General features: G+C 43.8%; 1 protein-coding gene and 1 long non-coding RNA gene across 3 annotated transcripts; one reads left to right on the top strand and one right to left on the bottom strand.

Annotated features, from left to right (window-relative positions):
- Positions 1 to 453: 453 nt before the first annotated feature.
- LOC102562146 (histone-lysine N-methyltransferase SETMAR) lies at positions 454 to 5,239 on the bottom strand. Of its 2 annotated transcripts, none has more exons than XM_014604333.3 (2): positions 5,123 to 5,239; positions 454 to 2,226 (listed from the first exon to the last, which is right to left on the bottom strand). In XM_014604333.3, exons 1-2 carry the CDS (start codon positions 5,219 to 5,221, stop codon positions 1,414 to 1,416), a joined length of 912 nt encoding a protein of 303 aa, XP_014459819.2. In that variant the 5' UTR covers positions 5,222 to 5,239; the 3' UTR covers positions 454 to 1,413. The 2 variants fall into 2 exon arrangements, 1 of the variants encoding a protein (XP_014459819.2); XR_002094197.2 differs by lacking the exon at positions 5,123 to 5,239 and adding an exon at positions 4,984 to 5,116 and having other exon boundaries at positions 2,137 to 2,226.
- A 1,014-nt stretch (positions 5,240 to 6,253) lies between these two features.
- Positions 6,254 to 17,302, top strand: LOC109286191 (uncharacterized). Its single transcript, XR_002094146.2, has 4 exons — positions 6,254 to 6,645; positions 11,705 to 11,794; positions 14,136 to 14,224; positions 15,050 to 17,302. It is a non-coding gene; the product is annotated as an uncharacterized LOC109286191 (long non-coding RNA).
- The last annotated feature ends 1,120 nt before the right edge of the window (positions 17,303 to 18,422 follow it).

Raw genomic sequence — 18,422 nt, 5'->3', positions numbered from 1 at the left:
ACTACAGATATCCATGACCCACTATGATCTGAATCTGTTTCAGAAGTCAGACTTGCAGGTTTATTTGTTCATCCATCCATCCTTTTTTCCACTTTTTAATTCTGAAGTGTCTGACTTTTCTCCTTCTGATATTTTGCCCCATGTTTTTGTCTCTATCTGACATCCTAATTCGTTCTGCTTTTAAATGCCTCTGTATAAACTGAAGTGTACTGTGCTGCTTCAAAGAGCAGTTTGCATTTTCTTCCCACTCGTACAGGCTCTTTTTTTTCCAATGGAAGCTGAAAACACTGAGGTGATGCTCGCTGTTTCGCAGGGATGACTACTTGGAAGTTGATGCTGATACTCCATCAGCTGTGCTTTGAGGTGAAAGAAGAGGAAATATCATGCAGGAAGCCTGGTACATGCAATCTTTGGCATACAGCACAAGGAAAAATACAGTCTGCAGAGAAGTGGTAACGGAACAGAGTTGGATCCCAAGTTTAATTGTAATTAATCAAGCTGCTGAATGGTTAAGGCAATTCAGGAGTCTTTTTTTAATAGCTTTTATTTTTCAAAAATTTGTGCTGAGACCAATTTTGTTAAGAATAAAGCTGACATTGCCTTTTGCAAGTGCCAGCTTTCACTTCTACCCCTCCACTTCCTTTCTAGTTCTAATTTGTAATCATCTGACTTTTTTTATCTATCCTTGTGCATTTCTTTGTGATTAACCTCCTTTGTTTTGGTTTTGGATACCTTCGTGTAAAGTGAAGCAAACCCATACAAACTAAAACAATGAAGTTGAAGGCTAGATGCGAGAACCACTCCCCTGTTGATATGTCTTGCCAGCCTCTCTTATCTACCTTGAAACTGCCAAAGGGCATTCAGGATGCATGAGCTCTAGCATCCTAGTTTTTGCCCAAAGCTAGCTCTACCAGTCAGTACAGAGGTACATTGCAATCTCAACGTCTAAAATTGGCCGGTTTTTCCCTCTTTCATATCATCCGGCACGCTTGCCTGCAGCACTACTACACATCTGCTTAGTTTGTGCAACAGCTGTATAGTAAATCTGTGTCACTTGCATAATATGTAAGCATTAAACCCTTATGGTAGCAAAAAGGTTATGTCAACTGCCTCTTGAAAACACCGTGAGATGTGATGGATGGAAGACGAGTACCTCTTACACTTCAGTATGTGTGAGCAATAGCTTTAAATCCTTTAGTCAGTTCTGATTTTGGTTTTGGCATCAACTTTAAGGAGATATAACTACTTAAGTGGAGTTAATTTTCCATTTCCCCACCTCCCTCCAGTGTCTTGCTAGTGTAGTTCTTCTTGGGTATATGTTAGAGAGGAGGTGAACATTCAACAAAAAGGAATAATCATTAGTAAAAATAGCATCTATTTCAATTAACATTCCATTAGCTGTTTCTAGGGAATCTAGGAATCAAACTCAGAATCTTTAACACAACTTTCTTTACGTGGTGTGGGGTAGAGAGAACTGTCAAAAGGCAAGAAAGAAATGCAGGATTTAGCACCACAGTAACAGGGTTTTTTTACTCCTCTGTCTTCCTTCAAGACTTCTCCATCGCCTTTAGGTCCTGGTAAGTTATGGGATCTTCCAGAATAATCATATGAGAGTTCTTGGCCGGCAAGGATGTCTGTAGCTGCAAAGAGCGCTAATTTAGGCACCATTGAGTCTATTCGAACAGGGACCATAAACAGATTTGGCTCACAAGAGTGGTTCAGGAACCTGCCAACATTACCTATATAGGTAGGATCAATGTACGTCTCCATTATCTGTCCATTGTAAAGGTGCTCCCTTACAGCTATAATATAGTTTGAATCATCTGGTGTCTGTGCCTGTATTCTTCTACATGCCTCCTTGAAACCTAAAACTTCACCAGCATATTCGCACACAAATCTTCCTTTGGGTATGAACTCCAGAGTGCGAAGACCCCACCCCTTCTTATCAGTGTGGAACACCTCCAGCTGGAATTGCAAACCCCTCTGCACAACCCTATTTTGGCAGGACTCGCTACACTGGCACATAGCATTGCACTCAAAAATAGGCCTAGCATAGCCTGTTTCACTTTCTAGGCTGTTGATGCATAAACTGTTGTAATTTTCACCGTGGCGAAGGCATGAACACGTGGTGGCTGTGCAGGAGGCACTGGGACAAATACATCCGGGAAAAACGATCTCAGAGGGGTCGATGTCTTCACCTGCTCCAGTCACGTGTTCTGGGCTATACTGTGAAAAGGAGAAAAATCAAATGGCTATTATGACTGATGCTGCCTTTCACCCTGTGAGGGAAAATAAAACATGAATTAATGTCTCTTAACACCTTTCCTATTGAACACGGGTTGGACATGTAATAACGATGACAACTTCTCAAGTGGCTACAATTTGTCATCATCTGGTAAGCAAATGAGTATCTCTGGAATCAATGCTCCTTTCGCCCCCCAAAGGGGACATTCAAAGCTTGCCCCCCTGCCCCTTTTTTTCCTTAGTTCACAAACCAAAACTTGCTGTAACTAGTTAATGCTTCTTTGTTAATGCTTTTTAGTGCGGCTTTGCTTACAAACTAGAGTTTTTGCAAGACTTGTAATCACAGAAATCTGTCTGCTGTGGCTTCTGTTTTCAAAATCTAGCTATTGCTAACTGTAGCAGGATACTGCTGTATTTTTTTTTTTTTTTTTAAGTTTTTCTTTCCCAAAGAAGTCTCAACTGCTGGAGACTGAAGCCCCACAACACAGGGCAGGTGTGATAACACTGCTACCTTTCCTCCTTCAAATTCACCACAGACTCTCAATCCTGGCCCAGGGAAGCTGCTTCCAGGAATGAGAGGCAGTACCGTCTCTCTCTTCCACGTGCCGGCATTTCTAATGAAGATGACCACAAGGGGGACAACTGTCTCTAAATGCAGTGTCTAGGAAAGTGTCTCTGGACAAAGGTGTGGTGTCTTTCGGTATTTTCCCCCGTCCACCCAAGAAGCCGGCTTGTCTGGGAGAGTTATCTGTAGCAAGGGAAATGGGTAATTATGAACAGTTAAATTTTTCATCTCTATAATTTTAAATAATTATTAAAATAACTTGTTTTGGGTTTAGTTAAAAAATGCAAGTTTTAGTTGCCCGGAACTGGGGGAAAAAAATAGGCAGGCCCTCATACTAATAAGATAATTCCTAAAATAAATAAATTAAAAATAAAAAGCTATTTTTGAGGCAGGTAATAGATTATCTCACTAGCCCACACAAAACAAATGCATCTAATTTTATCTATGATGGCCAGACATGATATAGACTCTTTTCAGTAATAAAAGCACTCCTTCAGATAGAAAAACAAAATATGCTATTTATTTGCATACTAGAACGGAAACAGAAGCAGATGGTGAAGATGGAAATATGTCTATGCATGTAAGTCACTGTAAAATTTCATTACAATAATTTAATGCTATTTTGACTGTTTAAAAGCTGTCCTAGCAAAACTGTTTTTAATTTGTGGATAACCTCAAGCCCCCATTTTTACTTTGAATATTCATTATTCAGAAAAGCTTTATAGTTTGTAGAGGTAGGTATTGGTATTTATTAATACCTCTCCCAGTAATTTAATCTTCCCAAGAGGAAAATGTGTTACACTAGCACACCCATGTGTGCTCAAAAACAAAAGCCGTTCAGATTGCGTTTCAGCCTCCTTTCCTTCAAGGGAGAGATCTGGTTTTAAGCCAGAAACCAACAAGTTTCAATTCAGGCTTTCAGAATTCAACTACTGCCCCCATTAAACGAACGTTCACATCAGCATGAACATTTTTATCATAAATAAAGTCAGTTTCAACTTGTTAGTCAAACATGGGGGGGGGCTGAACTCTTGTGCTTCTGTTCAGAGAGTCTATTTTAATTAGGGACTTTTGTCTATTTGCCAACATACCCACAAATTAACTGAAATAAACCCCCTACTTTCCTATGTGCCTGTAGGGAATTTGGTGCTGGCTATAAAAAATTAGAAATGGCGTTCATGAATTTTGGATCTTTTCCTTCAGACCTAGGGAAAGTGACCACCCTAACAGTGCAACTGCTTCTTCCTATCTGTGAACAGCAGGGACCCTCGACCAGGGTCCCACAGCAGTACTCTGTGATGCCATAAGATCCCTTTTTAAGGGTACAAAAACCTGTGAGATCCACAAGCGATATCAAACATGAATCCACAGCATCCAAAGCATCCTGCCCTCTTGCGTGGTCTGAATTCGTGGCAACAGAAGAATCCATCTGTTCTGTTTTGTTTCTTTTTTGGTGGGGGGGCAAGAAATGAGCAAAAGCAAAGAGCTGGCATTGCCCAAGGGGGTCTTCAATCTGACAAGCTTGAGACCCGCCTCTTGAAAATGCCAGGTTACTACTCTCATTGCCACCTGCAGCCACGCACACTCGTGTGATAAGCCCGCTGTCCAGCAAAGCATTTGCTCTGTCCATTAGGCCACTAGTTCTCAACCTCGTTTAGACTCGGGAGGCCCCCCGACAGACTCGAGGCGGCCTCGGAAAGCAACAGCTCTTTGTTTGCACGGTGTTTTCTGACGACAGCGCCGTAGCGGTGATGGTCCACGGAAGCTCAAACGGATGGGACAAACAGGTGATGTTATGTATGACTCCAGTCACCAGACCCGGCCCCTCATTCAGATTTAAGCTGGGTAGAAACTAGCTGGAGGGAGTTGGTTACTACACTAGGCTGTATAACTGCAGGATATTTATACTATTGAACATAATAAATATCTCCCAAACTGCAGGATAAATACAACCTCCACCCTCAACTCTTTTTTTACAGGTTTTTAGTACCGTGGGGACTCCGCACAGGTCACCGGTCTTAATCTCCTGGTTTGCGCGTGCACTTGCTGTGCATCCGCCTGGCAACAAACCAGCTGACTGCAGCTTTATGGCAAGTGCTAAAGCAGGACCAGGCAGGGATGCGTTTAATGCACGATACACACGGTCTAATCCCGTGTGCTGGATGAGCAGGTACCTGGGAGTGGGCCGGTTGGACTGTGCACGTGTGTCCGGTCCGCAGTTATACCGCGATTGCCCGCAATGAATGTAACGAGACCCGCGGCTCGCTCTCCCCCCCCGCCGGGCCGGGCCGGGCCGGGCCGGGCCGGGCCTACCTGGAAGGCGGCGGGCCCGTGGGGAGGCGGCGCCCGCACCGGCACCGGCAGCGCCTCCAGCCCCCGCGCCACGTCCGCGCCGCGCGCAGCTCGTTCCATGCCGTCCCATTGGCTCCGACGCGGCCGCGCTCGCGCTCTGATTGGCCCCGCGGAATGACGCGTAAGGAGCGGACCCGGAAGTGTTTGTGCGCTCTTAAAGGCACTGCTTGGTCGGGAAAGGCTCGGGCGGGCTGTGCCGGATCAGTCCCGCGTCGCCTTTAAAAGCTGCTCAGTCATGACAGCGCGACCTTGGGGCTCGGAGCCGCACAGACAGTCCCGCCCACAGCGTGACGAGACGGTGACGTGTGTGTGGCGCGTGACGCCACGATGATTGATTTAGTGTCTGAGGAATAACTGAATAAGAGGGACTTGGTGATGGGAATAGCGGATACTGCACAGAGCATCGTTGCGATTAACAGTAACGACCCCAGCCATGGCCGAGTGGCCCCAGCAGATATGATGATGTCATGAATAATGATTAGTAGTCATGGTGATATCGGTAATCACAGAACCACAGCATCGGAGATGGATCGATAGGTCTATATATAGCTATATCTGTATATCTATATTTTGTTATGGCTAATATCCTCCGATGCCATTAATATTAATATATTCATCTGTCAATTGTATGTTAATTATATAATTAATATATACCCATTAATTACACACACACACACTAAATTCATATACATTAATATTCATGCATGCATATATTAATGATATATCACATTAATTATAGTTGATATTAATATTAACTATAACATTAATATTATTAGTTAATATTAATTCATGCATTAATTATATATTAATTATGTAATTAATGTATAATGTGTGTGTGAATATAATATAATATATAACAGGAATAGCAAGATATCAGCCATATTTGTGAAACACTTTTATATATATTATATATATATATTGGCTACTGTTATTCTGTAGTTACCAATATTACCATTAGCATTAATCATTTATATATACACTTAGCACATATATTCTATATATTAATATATATACTTTGCTATATAAATTTATATAACATATACTTTGCACATTTATATTAATTATTAATCATTATATATAATATATGTGCAAAGTATATATTATATATAATGATTAATAATTAATATACGTAACAAGTAATTACTTACATCTATGTATTCCCATTAATATAATACATGATTTTTAACAGGAATAATAGGATATTAGCAATAACAGAATAGGAATAATAATAATAATAGCATGTAGTGATATATTACTGTGCTTATTATTATTGTTATAATAATTACTACTCCTAGTACTCATTTACTGAGGCTTGTACAGGTCAAGCTGCGTGGCCCGGCTGTGGTCGCAGGCCCGTTGGCAGAGGTCTCGTGACAGGTTGGCCGAGGAAGCGTAACGATCCCCTTGCTCCCAGCCGCGCTCCCTCAGGCCAAGGCGGCCGCACTTGGCAGCGCCGTGCGGGGAGGAGTCCGTCCCCAGTCCAGGTAAAGGATTATGTCCCAGAGCTGGCTGCAGGCACCGTTGTCTCACCCACTTAGAGCCAAAGGAAAAGCTAGGAGTAAAATGGGGCTCCTGGGGTTTCAAAAGGCCCAATTCTTTTACAGGCATTAAACTTTATTATTGGTGGGTAACATTTCTTAAAAATGCAAGAAGCAGTTGTACGGGGGGGGGGGGGGAGTTGTTTTTTTGGGGGGGGCGGGGGGGTTGACCCATCAAGAAGCGGTGTTTTCCCCCACCAGAAAGTGTCTATTTTCATTGATACTTTTCTTTAAAAGTGTCCATTTTCATTGATACTTTTCTTTAAAAGCTTTGTGGTGTTGGTAGAACACTTTTTGTTTGATTTTTTCATTTAAAGTTGAACAAATCGAGGTGCTGAAATCTCCAGGATGCCAGGAAAAACCTTGCACAGTACCCAACGCTTCCTTTTTGTTGAAGTATATCCATTTTCTATTTTGAAAAAAGATAAACCATGACCAATTATTCTCTATTCTTTGAAGTGTTCTTTTTTCATCTTTGTTTTTGCTTTGCTGTTTCCTATTTAAATGGGATCTTTTAAGTTTTTTTTTCACTGAGCGGGTTGATTTACATAAGAAATAAATAATGCAGTGACCAAAAAGCTTAATTATCATTTCAAATAGCATTTGCCTGTGAACTATAATCACAGTCCATAGCAACAAAATAGTGTGGTGGTACAGTGAATATGCACCACTACTGTGAGTTTGAATAATGCATCTATTGATGATTCACTTAAAACCCTTGTTATAGTGGTGCCATAGCAATTTTACAAATTAGATATAAAGTAATATTACATTTATCATCCATCTGAGATGTTGTTGTCATATCTTGTTGTCAAATGCCACCTTCATTTGGTTGAATTACGATCTTGATCATAGAATTGTTTGTTTTAGCAGTCTTTTGAAATATGTTACAATATTCCCTCCATTTGCATAAAGATTCTAAGAAGATAGGAAAGGTTTATCACATGAATGATAGGGTGATGTTCTCTTATTTGGGAGAAAAGAGATTTGGCTTTTTTTGTGGAAAGTAATAGCGAAAAAGAGCATGCTCAGAGCTTTTTGCTTCAGTACATAGCCAATGGCAGTGTTGGTTTTACCACATGAGTTATGGCCCTTGGCCAATTTTAACTCAATTTATATTTACCTGACAGGCAGGGAAATCTTTTACAGCTGAATCATTTTAAACTTTCATTTGGCACTGCTGAAAAATTTAAAGCTTCACTATGAAATTAAATCCCTCTTGCTTATTTTGAAGCTATCAGCTTGCTATTGGAGTCTGTCTGTTTAGTCTTCCTATCCCAACATGCATACATTTTTAATTAACCTTTCATAGTTCTGTTTTTAAACTGATTTAACATATGCTTTAAAAATGCCACTTTTGTGGCTAATACTAAAACATTTTAAACTCATTTTTGTAGCTTCTGAATTTTGGGCAGTCAATGAAGAAATATATTGTACTTTATTTGGTATGATAATATCTATGACAACCAGCTTTATAGAACTGTTACTTTTGAGGTCTGTTGGCTCTCTATAGTTACCCCACCTATGGTGGTCAAGTAAGAGATTTAATGCCTGCAAATTGGAAACTGTGCATTGACATAATCTGTTAATTTGAGACAGAATTATTCAGTGAAGAAAGATTTTAAAAATTAATTTCAGCCTGAAGAGTACAGAGTAAGGGCTGAAGCAAATTTGAAGGAAGAAAGCACCGTATGGAACCTCTCTCTGCTGTGTTAAGGAAATTTGGCACAATTCAGCCAATAGAAATCTGCTCTAAAACTGGTTTAACCAGCAGAGACTTACCCTAGTGTAGTGAGGTCCTCTTGTGAAATACAACATTCGAAGTTGGTTCTGCCCCTCCATCGTCGACATTATATATCTAGACTTCCAAAAGGCTTTTGATCTAGTATCCCATGATATCCTTGTGGAAAAATTGGAAGGTTATGGGCTTAACTGCTCAACAGCTCAGTGGGTGGAAAACTGGCCGCATGGTAGGACCCAGAGAGTTCTCGTGAACAAATCCGTGTTGTCCCTGCGAGAAGTGGCCAGTGGTATCTGTCAGGGGTCTGTCCTTGGACTGGAGCTTTTCAACATCTTTATCAATGATTTGGATGTGGGGGTGAAAAGCTTGCTGGCCAAGTTTGCAGATGACACCAAGTTCATAGATTAATAGATTCATAGATTATAGAGTTGGAAGAGACCCAGTGGATCATCATGTCCGACTCCCTGCCCCTGGCAGGAAAGAGGACCGAGGTCAGGCGACCCCAGCCGGGTGATTGTCAAGCCTCCTCTTGAAGACCTCCAAGTTAGGTGACAGCACCACCTCTCTTGGAAGCCCATTCCAGACTCAGGCCACCCTTATTGTAAAAAATTTCTTCCTAATGTCTAACCTAAATCTACTCTCCACTAGTTTGCACCCATTATTTTTAATTACTCCCTGGGGCGCTCTGGTAAACAGTGCATCCCCAATTCCCTGCTGTCTTCCCCTGATAAATTTATAGGCGGCTACAAGGTCACCCCTCAGCCGTCTTTTGTATAGGCTGAAGAGATCCAGATCTCTCAACCTCTCCTCATAGGGTCTTTTACGGAGACCACTAATCATGTGAGTGGCCCTCCTCTGAACCCGCTCCAGATCCTCTGTGTCCCTCTTGAAGTGTGGCACCCAAAACTGGACACAGTACTCTAACTGCGGCCTGACTAGTGCTGCGTAGAGGGGGAGCATCACCTCCCTTGATCTGTTGGTCATGAATCTGCTAATACACGGCAAGGTGCAATTGGCTTTGTTGATGGCCTCATTACACTGCCAGATCATGTTCATCTTGGAGTCAACTATGACTCCAAGATCTTAGCCTCTGAGCTGCTGAGGAGGACATCCCCCAACTTGTAGGTGTGCTGGGGATTCCTCCTTCCTAGGTGGAGTACCTTACATTTATCTTTTTTAAATTGCATCCTATTACTTTCCGCTTATTGATCTAACCTGTCCAGGTTGGCCTGTAACTGCTCCCTGCCCTCTGGTGTATTAACTTTGCCCCATAATTTGGTATCATCTGCGAACTTGGAGAGGGCACCCTCGTCCAAATCACTGACGAAGATATTAAATAATACCGGCCCAAGGACCGAACCCTGTGGGACCCCACTGCCCACCTCCCTCCAGGTTGAAAATGACCTGTCAACCACCACTCTCTGGGTACGGTCCTTAAGCCAGTTGGCCACCCACCTGACTGTGAAGGCATCCACTCCACAGCCTGTTAGCTTCCCTATGAGAATAGGATGTGAAACTGTGTCGAAGGCCTTCCTAAAATCCAGGTAGATGACATCAGCCTCTGCTCCTGTGGCAAGGCAGTGTGTGACCTGGTCATAAAAGGCTGTAAAGTTTGTATAGTATATAAGTTATGGGGGAGCATGGCCATGCTAGAAGATAGGTTGCAAATACAGGCGGACCTAAACAGGCTGGAGAGTTGGGTGGACTGGAACCAGATGAAGTTCAACACTCAGAAGTGTAAGGTGCTCCATCTGGGGGCAAGCAATCTCCAACATATCTACAGGCTTGGTGGTGACAATTTGACTTGCACCATAGCCAAAAGGGACCTAGGGGTAGTGATCGATCATCGCGTGAACATAAGCTGGCAGTGCGATGCTGTGGCCAGCAGGGCAAACAGCACGCTGGCACGCATTAACTGTTGAATCTCATGCAAAACTAAGGCAGTAATTCTCCCAGTGTACTCTGCACTGGTGAGACCGCAGCTGGAGTACTGTGTCTACTTCCGGGCACCGTGCTTCAACAAGGACGTGGAAAAACTTGAGAGGGTCCAGAGATGAGCCACCCACCCGTATGATCAGGGACTTGCAAGACAAGCCAGACAAGGACAGGCTGAGGGACCTGGGCCTCTTCAGCCTACAGAAATGAAGGCTGAGAGGGGACTTGGTAGCAGCTTACTGCTACATCAGGGGAGTACATCTAGGGCTCAGCAAACAGGTGTTCACTAGAGCACCCCCGGGAAAGACCAGGAGCAATGGATACAAACTCCTGGAAGGCCGCTTCAGGCTCAATTCCAGGAAAACTTCTTCACAGTCAGGGTGTCCAGACTATTGAATAAACTCCCTTCAGTGGTGGTGCAGTCACCTACCCTGGAAATCTTTAAAAGGAGACTGGACAGTCACCTCACTGGGGTCACTTGACCCCAGTTGTCTTTTCCTGCCTAGTGCAGGGGGACTAGACCTGATGATCTACAAGGTCCCTTCCAGCCCCTCACAATCTATGAATTTACTTCTGGCCAGCACATGGGAATGGCTCAGAAAATGGGGTTTGGAGCATGATTTCCCTGTGCTCTTGTGAGTCCCCAGCTGTTGTAGTGCCCCAGGGGCAGTCAGTCACAGCACCCTAAATTGCATTGCAGAACTGGTGCAAAAAACTGGACGCCCACCTTGCTGGGGTCATCTGACCCCAGCAGTCTTTCCTGCCAAAGTGCAGCTGGGCTGGACTCGGTGATCTGTAAGGTCCCTTCCAACCCCTCACATCTAAGGAACTATGAAGACTACTCCAACACGGGGGAAGTACAAGGCAATGTAATGACACCGCTGTGTTTCTCCTTCAGAATGGATTAATAGAACCATAAACCAAATTGGTCTGCCTTTGGGGTACAGAAAATTGAATGCAATGGTATATCTTCAAACCATTGGAATAAAATGAAAAAAATACTCTCCAATGGTTTTGATTGCCATCAATTTTCCATACCCTAATGGCAACAGTTTCCTTCTAGTAGAAGGCTTCTAATATTTGGTTGTTCTATAATTGGGTATAATTGTAGTTTTGTTTTCTAAACAGTCAATGAAAAAACAATACTCCTATAGGAAAATACACCAGCAAATTCAAAACAGCATTCTTGGAACAATATAGATATTGGGTAGGAAATTTAGGATGGAAATTGTATACATATATACAGACAAGATTATTTGGGTAAATCTGATATCTTTTATTAGACAAAATCAAATAGTTGGAAAAAAAAATTTCTTTGCAATTTTTCAGGCACAGACACCCTTTGCCAGGCTGAGGAAGCATCTGCAGTTGGTGTGTGCTCTTCCTGGATGGAATGAGTAATAAAGAAGCCGGAGGCTGGTATGTATGTAAGAAAGGCAATCAGTGAAAATGTAAATTGGGGAGTCAATGGGTGAGAGACAGGTTGGGGTAGTGGGGCGGGGAATGAATATAACTGGTAAATAGTGGAGAGGTACCTGGGGAGTCAGATGTTAGGCAGGTTATAATGTGTCACAAATCCAATGTCTATATTTAGTCCATGAGTTTTTGTATCCAGTCGGTATAAATATATATATTTTTTGCCAGATCCCTACATAAAGGTTCTAGCCCTGCTCATTTTATATGTAACTGGACTGGAGATGTAAGAGCTCAGTGGGTAGCGGTGTGCAAAGCAAGCCGTATTCGATCCGGATTTGAATTTGGCCCGATTCGGGGACAGTGATTGGATTTGTTGATTCAGGTCACTGTCCCAATTTGATTCGGGCAGATCTGAAGATTTGATGCTGATTCAGAGAATCAGCAATTCGGCCATAGAATAGCTTTAAAAGTTTTTTTTTTTTCTACTTACCTCGAGATACCAGGCATGGCTTGTGAATGCTGCGATGCTGAGACGGATGGAGTGTTCCACGGGAGTGTGGGGGGCCCCTACACGGGACTGGAAGTACATCTGGTCCACTTCCGGATCCGCCACTGAGTGCATGGGGAAACCCCCTGCACCCTTCCAGCTCGGCAATTGGCTGCAGAGGGACCCTGGGTACCCCCCCAGACCCAGGAAGCACCAATTGCTGAGCTGGGGGATGGGGGTGTCCCCTGCGCGCTCCGCAATGAACCTGGAAGTGGACCGGAAGTGCTTCTGGTCCACTTCCAGGTCTGCTGCCGAGTGTGCGGGGGACTCCCCTGCACTCCCATGGGATGGCCCATCCACCCCACCATCTCAGCGTTCATGAGCCACCTGGTACGTAGAAAAAACTTTTAAAGCTGTGTCTATGTCTGAATCATTGAATCTCTACAAACCGATTCAGAGAGATTAAAGGGTCTCCTAATTCGATTCAGATTCAGAAATTCGACTGCTGAATTGGGCCGACTCTCCACCGAATCGTATCAGCGACCAAAGCTTCGCAGAGCCCTACCAGTCAGGATATTTTTATGGCATTAGTATTACAGCAACTTCAGGAACTTTTCACTGAGTAGGTTAGGATAAAACTATATTACCATCCACAGATTTACTTCAGCCTTTATCAGTAACTGCAGCCAACTTTTGTGGAACATACTGAACATAAATGCACCTGAGAGCGTGGATGCATAACTCATTTATGCTGGTTTAATGTACCTCAGATCGTATGCTGTTGTTGATTAATACTAGCGTGGAAAGAAGACGGCCAAAGTACGGGGACCAAACAGGGGCAATATGTAAGAGGTGCACGTGGGTGCATGTGCACCCTCTGAGCGTGGCGGTGCACCCCCTGCAAAAAGGTACCACTGACACTGTTGGCAGCGCCTGCAGGCAGTCACAGCTCGCCACCCTGCCGCCAATGCTGGTGGTGGTGTCTGCAGGTGGTCCATGATTGCCCCTGGCCGCTGCCAACACTGCCAGCGGTGCCTGCAGGTAGTCGCCAACCCATGGTTGGCACTTGCCACCCCCTGCCCCCCACCAACGACAGTGCTGGCAGCATCTGCAGGATCTCTCTGCTCACTGCTGCCAGGCTCCCACTGCCACTGCCATGCTCCCGCTGCTGCTGGCGCAGCTGTGCCCCCCCCAGCTGCCAGGGGCACGTGCCATTCATGGGACCAAACTAATTGCTGAGCAGGGGTGGGTGAGCACTTCTGCAACATCCAAGCACAAAAATCGTGTTTCTGATACATTTGGAAGAGAAGGAGGCATGAAACTGAACTCCCCAAATCTTGAGTAGTGCCTTTATCTGACTTCTTTTCACAAGTTTTCTCAGAGGCCTGCTATCAACCAAGTCAACCTTTTCCCTTGGGTGTGGCGTGCCAACCACTTCCTCCAGTAAAATTCATGTCACTATCAACCAACCCTCGACTTTGTTTGGGATAGATGGACCTTTTCCTGTTAGCCAATTTCCTATGGCTGTCCTGCCCCCAAATATAGGTGGAGGTCTCAGCATGAACTCTGGAGGCCTGTGCCCCTTCTACATAGCTATTGGGATTGGCCTGCGCTCTGAATTACCCTCTTCTGAACCAAATGTTTCAAAAGTACACGTGATTCATCATTTAAGGAATGATAATGGCAATAAGCCTTAAACATTTGCAGCAGGTTTCTGCAAAGTGTTGCCTTTTTGGATTGATTTATCCAGTTTTCAAGCACTTTCTGTACTGATAGGGAGGAAATTTGGGTGCCGAGTGATTACTGACAGTGAATCTACTTTGTTTTTGTAGATCAAGGACTTCTATTTTTTTTCAGATAGACCTTGGGATCAAGACAAATACGATTTGGCTGCTAATGGATAGCACCAGATGGAGTTCTTTTCCATTTCTTAAATAACTAAAGTGGTGAGTCATTACTTCATCGTGCAAGAAACAGATCTGCTTGCATCTAGGGAAGGGAGAGTTTTAAAAATCAGCAAAAGATCATGGAAAGCCCCCTGTCCTCTCCCCCCTCCTCCCCCCATACCCTTCTGTTGTATGAACCATACAATGGGTTGAAGTCTTGAATTGTTCATAGTAGGTGAAAAGTTGATGAAAGGTCATTTGACTTTACGTCAAATTCTTGAATAATAACAGCAGAAAATGGAGTCAAAGGAATGAAGTGAACTAAGTCTGAACTTTGCACTGATAAACAAAGGCACCTGGGATAGTTGTAGAATTGTTATAGCAACAAGCAGTAATGTTTCTAAGATGAGATAATAGCTGTCCTTTTCCTTTGATCAAATGTACATAGAGAGCTGTGGACATTTTTTTCTATTATAAATAATTACTTCCTGCCCCATTTTTATGGTGGTTCTCTGCAAACTCAGCCAGTCTGTTAATATCCTCCTGATGGAAAGTAAACTGCACCTGGAAAAACAAGTTTACCTTGGAGTCCTTTTTTACCAAACTTCACCAATGAATTTCCACTAATATTTACACTATGACTAGCCACTGGGAGGAGTGCATGCGTCCTATTGCAGCCCTTTAAAACAATGACCGAGCAAGCATGTAAGGTACCAGAAATCAGATACAGGTTTCCCTTGCTTTATGCTGTACATGTGTTCCTGGAAGACGGTGCGTACCTCGAATTCGCATAAAGGGAACCCACTTTACAATGTAACGAATAGGGATATGTTCCAAGACCTCAACTGTACTGACCTCCAGACGCACTTCTACCACTTTTTACAGGACAATTTTGGTATTCACCAACAGCAGATAGTACACACAAGCACTTGGCAGTGGTGGATATTACCATAATGGGGATGACAACTATAGAAACACAGACGACGAGCAAGGAGCACAGATCCACACAGGAGATTATTTTGGTGCACGTCACTCCCACAATGTACCGCACAAAATCAGCTGACTGCGGGCTTCCACCACACCAATCGCGTAAGAGTGAATTTACCTAGCATATAATGAATTTTTGTTATAAAAAGGGTCATCGCATAAGAGTGAATGCGCACATAACAGAACCTGCATAAAGCGAGGGGAAACCTTGCCCAGAGCATCCTCCATTGTGGTACACAGAAGATCTCTGGTGTTTCTCATTAAAATGGGTCACAGCTTATAGAGGAGTAAGGCTGGACGAAACCTCAAGAGATCATCACATCCAGCGGGGAATAGATAGAACCCATGACCTTAGCACCGCGCTCTAACCAACTCTCACCGTACAAACCAGGAAATCATTTGTCCTCTCCTCTCCCATTCGATAGGAGCTAGGAGCATCGTGGGCGGTTAGCACCGAGCACTGTGTTTGATTTCCTCTTGTTTTGGAATTCGTTACAAGTTTTCCTGAGTCACTGAAACACTCGGTGAAGTAAGCTGGCTCTAAGTTTAGAGCTGTATATTGCTATTCCTGGCCACCTGGGCTTTACATTTCCTAACAAACAATAGTCCTCTGCCAGTTCAGTCAGAAAGTTGTAGATGGAGATAGGTCCGTGACCAAGCTTGGCCTCTTGGATTAAGACAAGGGGGGACTGTTCCTTTCTTATCCTAATTTTACTTGGCAAAGGCCCTTCAAAGAGACAGCTGGCTCTTTTGGCCTTGCTTGCTGGGTTCAAACTGGCTGCCCCTGGCCTGTATAGCCACTGGAAGGCCCCGCTGTTCCATCAGCATCTACTGAGTGTCCTCTCTAGGTAGTCGTCCTTAGATGTCTACACTTACTTTTTTCTCAGTCTGACACTTTCTACAGGGTGAGATGAACCATGCTGGCAGGGCAAACACTTTGAGCCCAATCTGATATATTGAAGTTCCTCTGCCCTTCCCCTGGCAAAAATAAGAGGCTTGAATGAGTATTATGGAATAAAGCTTCACAGTTTGTCCGCTCACTTGTACACATCATTCCTTTTTCTCCTCCAGCTAATCTTTGTTTCTCACTGTCATACTTACAGTTCTGCTTTCTTTTCCTCCACCTCGTTTTTTCTTTTTTTTTTCTGTTGCTCTGCCTCCTTTTTCATCCCCCTATTTAATTTTGCTTTGTGATTTAGCCTTGATTTCTGAATAATCATCTCTATTTAGGTACTCTATCCTTCTGCCAGTATATTGTGCATCTATTAGAATATTGATTGCTAGAGAGTAAAGTATAAAAAAATCAATATTCCATTAAAGGGAGTGGAGTGATGGTCAAATTCTCTTGGGGTAGCATCTAAAACTAAAAGTATATTTTTCTGCAGACTGTCTATGCTACATAGATAGAAGAGAGAGAAAGGAGGTGTGTATTTTTTTTGCATTCATGACTAGAAGACCATGGGGAAAAAAGGTGGCACAATGGAAAGATGTGTTTTGATTTATTCTGCCAGCTGCAGTTTAGTGTTATCTATAACACTAAACTGCAAATCAGAATTCAGATTCTATAACAAATGTTATAGAATTTGCAAATAAAATCAAATTCTATAACAGTATAAAAGTAAATGTGTTGTCTGTCATGTACTTAGTAAAAATATTGCAATCTTAGTAATCTGATATTTTACTACAGTGTCTGCTGCTAAATTCTTGCAGAGAAGTGTGGAAAGACCACTGATTTTATCAATATGAAATATATGCAGAGTGCATATATACATAATACGCATGCATTTACCAACCACCTTTGTCTGCCTCACCTGCCCTCTGATCTGTCCATGAGGACTACTTCTAACTCTGAAGTTGGACCACACTAACTCTGAAGTTGCTATCAAAGATCTGTATTTCTGCCCCACTTTCCATCTGTATCACATGACTGCCCCCAAAGGTTCCTCAGCACAGTCCACTCACAAGTTGTTTCATTAGAAGAAGACAACCTGATTCACTCCCTGGTTAGTGATGGACCAGTAAGCAACATCCTGTTCTCTCCTGAGATACTGAGCAGTCTTGCTGGCTCTTTTATTCCCTTCTGCCCTCCTTTATTCTGAACTGTGGAGTCAAGACCAATATATAACAGGAGTTTTCAAACTTTTTAAAGAAGTGTACCCCTTCTGGTGGTGGCGGGCAGATGCAGAGTGGGGTGGGGTGGGGTGGGGTAGGGGGCTCGCATGCGGCGGCTGCTGCCACCCACCACCCCACGCTGCCACTGCTGCTGTGCCTCACTTTCCAATGGCCGGTTGCACATGTGGCTCTGTGGGCTGATGATGGGTCTTGCGCCCAGCCAATCGCACACTGCCCATCAGCAGCCCGTGGAGTCGCACGTGCGACCAGCCGTGGGAAAGCGGGGTGTGGCAGTGGTGCAGGGTGGTGGATAGTGGCAGCGGCCGCTGCATGCGAGCTCCCCTCTTGTACATCCAGACGGCACTTCTGCGGCCTGCAGAGAGGTGTTGCTGCCCTCGCACACTGCTATTAGGAGGCGGCGGTGTGGGGTGGTGGGTGACGGCATTTCGTCCCTTCCCGGCCACGCGTGCCCCCTAGGACCTTTCCAAGTACCCCTAGGGGTATTCATATTCCTGGTTGACAACCCCTGATATATAACATTTGTCGGAGAGCTCCATTTGAGCCTCTACCCGTGGGAAGAGCTCACCAATATTCTCCTGTCTGTTAATTTTACTTTCATGCCGTTCCTCTGCCTTATCCTTTGTCTGAGGGGTCACAACTGTGACCCTCCTCCACTTTCAAAAGTAGAAAGTTGTCTTTTTTCTGAAAAATATATTAATACTTCTCATTAGTTATCAGATAGCTTGTTCCAGGCCATATTCATTTTTTTATGGGCTGAGTGCTTAAAATAATGAGAGAACACTTGATGGACTTGACTCCACTATGAAGGTCTGAAAATGAGTGAGGTTGGCAGTCTGCCTCTCTCTTTCAAGGTCAAACTCATCTCTGTCATACCTGGCCTTTGCTGATTTGAGAAGCAGGAATTTTGAGGTCATTTCTGAGCTGGAGGCTCCTGCATGGTCAACAATACCTTGCTGTGCAGTAGTAAGCTGGCCCAACATACTCTAAGCAAATGAATGCTGGAACTAAAGACCTGCCAATGAAGGAAGAAGATCAGTTTATTCATGTCACCCTCAGCCACATGTCAGAGATTCACCTTGAGGAACACTTGGCGTTTTAGAACATGTTTTTATCTGTAGGTCTTGCACAAAGAGAGAGA

The sequence above is a fragment of the Alligator mississippiensis genome, chromosome 12 (assembly GCF_030867095.1).
Source record: "Alligator mississippiensis isolate rAllMis1 chromosome 12, rAllMis1, whole genome shotgun sequence".
Classification (NCBI taxonomy): domain Eukaryota; kingdom Metazoa; phylum Chordata; order Crocodylia; family Alligatoridae; genus Alligator; species Alligator mississippiensis.
This window is presented reverse-complemented; position numbering and strand designations above follow the sequence as displayed.